The sequence below is a fragment of the Populus trichocarpa genome, chromosome 11 (assembly GCF_000002775.5).
Source record: "Populus trichocarpa isolate Nisqually-1 chromosome 11, P.trichocarpa_v4.1, whole genome shotgun sequence".
In the NCBI taxonomy this organism is placed as follows: domain Eukaryota; kingdom Viridiplantae; phylum Streptophyta; class Magnoliopsida; order Malpighiales; family Salicaceae; genus Populus; species Populus trichocarpa.
The window spans coordinates 4,345,375-4,350,413 of NC_037295.2; the positions used below are offsets into that span (position 1 = coordinate 4,345,375).

The following is a 5,039-nucleotide window of genomic DNA, read 5'->3' on the forward strand; positions in this document are numbered from 1 at the left end:
AAAATAAATATATAAAGCCAGCATATACAACACTTTACATGTGTGTTTGATATGATGGTTGTTTTTACTGATGTAATTTTTTTTATAAAAGAAACTATAAATTATATTTTTTTATTCAAGGTTTTTTTTAAGGAAAATCATCTAAAATTAGAATATATATTAATTAATTAAATATTTTTAAAATTATAAGTATAATTAGATTAAAATATAATTTTAATCACAACTCATCATCATGCTAAACGTACCGATAAGATTGTCGCCTCATGTGACTAAAGAATGCCCCACTAGTGTTGAAAAAAACAGAGATTTTTATCGGCAAAATCGCAGCGAATCACAGCTTAAAAGTCCTATAAAATCCCTCCACCGAGAACTTATTTTCACCTTCAAGCTCTCTTTCATTCTCCTGGTTCCAAGAGAAAATACAAATAGAGTCATGGGTTTTGTTATAGCTAAAGCTATTCTGACACTTCTCCTTTCTATGCTATGCTTCACTGTTTTTAGTGAAAAAGTTGAGCCAGCTGATCAACCTCTTCACCATGGCTCTCACCATCACTACCCAACAGCAGCGCCAGTAAGTGAGCCACCGAGTCATGCACCTAGCCTAGCACCAGCCCCACACCTCCACCACCACCACCACCATCACGGTCACTCACCAGCTCCTGCACCTGTTAACACTCCAGCACATGCACCGGTGCACCCGCCGAAGCCTCACTCTCCCCCATCAGTACCAGCTCACCCTCCCATGCACCCACACCCACACCCACACCCACACCCACGGAGTTATCACTTCCCTAGAAAGCTTGTAGCAGTCCAAGGTGTTGTTTACTGCAAATCTTGCAACTATTCCGGGGTTGATACCTTCTTGGGAGCAAAGCCAGTTCCTGGTAACTTGTTCACACTTTCTAAACCCTCTTGCTTAACATTTTCTGCAATAATTAGTTAATCTAACAATAATCTTAAGAAACAATTTTTACTTATCTTTTTGGGCTACTCAACCAGTTTTTATGTTCAAAATCAAGTATGAGCTAGCTAACTAGCTAGTTTATCCATGGAAATGTTGCTTGCCTTTTGCGTTAATCTTGGAAGTTTGTGTGGTGTGTGAACATGCATAGGAGAGCATATATTGCACTTTGTTCAAGCATCCAAGCATACATACAAGTAGGATATACAGAAACGACGACAATGTAGATGCTGGGGCTAGTTTAGTTCATGAAGTTTTTACTTTTTCTTGTTTCCAATGATCCAAGATCATATGTGTTGCGTTTGACAATACTAAACAGGCATCTTGTGATTTTCTAATACATTTGCTTGTATGTAGACTCACGTATATGTGTATTAATACTGTTTGTGCTTTACTTGTACATTTGCACGCGCACTGTGTCAGCTTTCCTGATCTCCCTGCCACATGCATGCATGATATATCTATCCGGTGGGCGTTTTATTCAAGATATGAATTGACGGGGGAGGGGCTCTTTTTTCCATGTCCGGTAACGTCAATTAAGTAACAAAGTTATGGGCTGAAGCAGCAGCCTTACTTTTTCGAGAGTTGAGAGAATGCCGGAGGTTATTTTTAAAATGTATTAAATATAAAAAACTATAATAATAATACTAATTTAACGTTTTTTAAAAATAAAAATTAAAAAATTTTAAACAATGCCAAGCTCTCTACACTAGGTACACAAGTAACATCGAATGCCTAGATCATTGCATATGGTATCTACTTTGTGAGAGCATTTGTTTATTTAAAACAAAAGGCAAAAAAGGAAGCAATGTTATTGTCGCTTTGACCAATAAAGTAAGCAAGCATTCATTGTAATGGCAGGTGCTACAGTAAAACTACAGTGCAATAATACCAAGTACCCACTAGAGGTGAAGGCCACAACCGACAAGAATGGTTACTTCCTCGCCAAAGCACCAGGGACTATCACCAACTATGGATTTCATAAGTGCAAGGTGTGGCTAGTCTCAGCACCAAATACTGCATGCAGCAAGATCACTGATATCCATGGTGGGCTGGCTGGTGCGATCTTAAGGCCTGAGAAGAAGCCTTTCGTTGATGAAAAGAAGCGTGGATATGCTCTCTTCAGTGTTGGCCCTTTCGCTTTTGAGTCCAAATGCCCTCGTTAATGCCCCCAAATTTGTACTTCTTGCTTCTGATTCTCCTAGCATTGTGTCTCCCACTTTAAGTAGTATTCCGAGCTTTTCCGGCCTGTGTCTGTAATGGCAGTTCCTTACTATTGTTGAACCATCAGTTTGCCGTTTGAGTGGAGAAAATTGATACTACGGGCTTGAATGTTTTGATTTATTTTTAAAGTATTTTTTGTTTGAAAATATATTAAAATAATATTGTTTTATTTTTAAAAATTATTTTTATATCTGCACAACACTGAAAATAATAAAAAAAAATATTAATTAAAAAAATAATTTTTTTATCATTTTTTTTAAAATAAAAAACAAACATGATTTATACCTTGCATTCTTGTTATCGGACCGTTTTGGATAAGTTTACTTATTTTATATTAAAAACTGAATACTATATATTTTTTATTTGAGTATATTTGGACATGTGTTTTATGATGAGCTTGGTTTTATTCTGTTTTTTTTTTTTTGTTAATTTTTTTAACTAAATGATTTGATTGAGGTTTTTAATTTTAAATTTATGAAATTGAATTAAATATTTTTTAAAATATTCTAATCAATTTAATTAAATTTTTTTTATTGATTAATTTTTTAATTGTTTTTTTATTTTCATGATTTAATTAATTTTTTAATTTTTTTTCTCAGCTCTAGTAATTATAATTATCTTGGGCTGTCAGCCCTGATTTCAAAAACAAAAAAAAAGTCTTAGCAAGCGAAGTACTAAGGAGAAAAAGAAAGAAGAAGAGAAGCAAAGAGGCAGAGAATGCACTATTTCAGGTGGCATAATTTGTTTCATTAAGCAACAAAGTAAATAAAGCAATCCATTTTACTCTGTAAAATGCCTAAGAGCAATAAAATTCTTCAAAGATACAATACTTTAGAAGAAAAAAGAAAAAAAAAAGCCCTGGAAGATTTTTTACATTACCATATATGTTTTGAAAAAATATGTTTTTACTTGTATTAAATTTATTTTAGAGTGATTATGATTATTTTTTAAAATATTTTTTACTTGAAAATATATTAAAATAATATTTTTTTTTATTTTTTAAAAATTATTTTTGATATTATACATTAAAATAATTTTAAAATATTAAAAAAAATATTAATTTAAAGTAAAATATTTTAAATTTTTTAAAAATATTTTTAAAATATAAAAATATAATCTAAGTAATAAATACTCTAACATGTTGTAATTTCATATCATTGAAAGAAATCCTAGTGAGTGGTGAGTACAATATTTCTTTTTCTGCAGAACCCAAAGAGTACCTGACGAAAGATCATCTTAGGATTTGGCTGTTCTTCCATTGGATTCTTCTTTTTTGTTTATTTTTTTACTTTCTATTATTTTTATTTTTGGTTAAAAGGTATTTTTATTAATGATTCTGTACTATTTTCTTCTCTTTTTATTTATATTAATGTCGCTCCTCTGCTTTTAAAAATCATTTTTTTTTAACATGAATATTCAAGTAAGTTGTAAATACCTTGATTAATTCTACTAGTTTTAAAATTAAAAAAAATGATATTATTTCTTATTTCATGACATTAAGTGGTAAACCATCTAGTAAGCTTAACCATATAAACTGCATATAGCAAGCGATGAAAGTGTAAAATACACAGGATTTTAAAAACTTTATTTATTTATTTATTTTTGAAGCCAGGGCTTACAACCCTAAAAACATTTAATTAGAGGAGAAACAGTAAACTTAATCAGATCATAATACAACATTAAATATAAACCCGCAGGAGTGTTTAGATCAAAATTAGCTAATTAGTCTGTTCCTGAATTTGCTTCTCGAAATTCATGTTGCACTTTAACTTCTCATTCTCTCGCCAACAAATCTCTAGCCCTGATGATTAAAATGGTTCACATCAATTTTTATGGATTTTTGGGAAATTTAAATCTGCTACCAGAGATGAACCTGATTCTAGAATTAGCTTCCGAATTCCCCCGTAACCACTGCTCATAATTCAGCCATGAAGGATGAACAATTCCAGTGTTGATAGCAAACAAGCAATCCAATACTCGAAGCTATCTCCAAGAAATTCTCCCGCCATTAGCTAAATTGCCATAGGATACCTTCTCTCTTGTATTCACTTGACGATAGATTACTTACAAGCCACGGGATTAAATCTGCTCCAAAGAAAACCGATCTTTCACTAGGCTTGAATAGAGGGTTCCATATCATCTGAGTTGTAGGGCAATTTCTCAAATCATGAATGACAGAGATTCTACCTCCAATGGGCAATGATGACATTGTGGATCTTCAGCCATGATCCTGTGTACTCGGGTCTCATTCGTCAACAGACTATTATGAGCTACAGTCCATAAAAAAACCTTGATTCTCTCTGGTCCATTCCATTTCCACATCAACTTCCAGACCGAATCCCTTTTGCGCTGTTGATTAACAGTTCCCACTTGTGATTCATATAGAAAAAGTTCCACTGAGAGATTTGCACCAGAAGGCTGCATCATTCTTCATCGTGTTAAAAGGGGAGCAACTAGCTAATACAATAACGACCTGCATAGGAAGTACGAGGATTCATCATCTCTTCCATTGGATTCTTTTTGTTTTGTTTATTTTTTTGACTTTCTACTGTTTTCTTTTTTGGTTAAAAGGTACCTTTATTCGTGATTTTGTACTGTTTTCTTCTCTTTTTATTTATATTAATGTCGCTCCTCTGCTTGTAAAACCATATTATTTCTTTTTTGATCAGGTGAAGGGTAACTGGTAAACCATCCAATAATCTCAATCATATAAAGGATATATAGCAAATGATTAAAGTTTACACACAGAATACACAGGAATTTCAAAACCATATAGAGTTAAAAGAGAGCGACATATCATTCAAATTAAAGCCAGAAACCTTCTTTATCCACCCTCATTTGCCCCTTTACGTTT

General features: G+C 32.6%; 1 protein-coding gene across 1 annotated transcript; it reads left to right on the forward strand.

The window, feature by feature from the left end:
• Window positions 1-342: 342 nt before the first annotated feature.
• LOC18103034 (non-classical arabinogalactan protein 31) lies at window positions 343-2,283 on the forward strand. The gene is made up of 2 exons (XM_006377311.3): window positions 343-884; window positions 1,823-2,283. Exons 1-2 carry the CDS (start codon window positions 434-436, stop codon window positions 2,125-2,127), a joined length of 756 nt encoding a protein of 251 aa, XP_006377373.2. The 5' UTR covers window positions 343-433; the 3' UTR covers window positions 2,128-2,283.
• The last annotated feature ends 2,756 nt before the right edge of the window (window positions 2,284-5,039 follow it).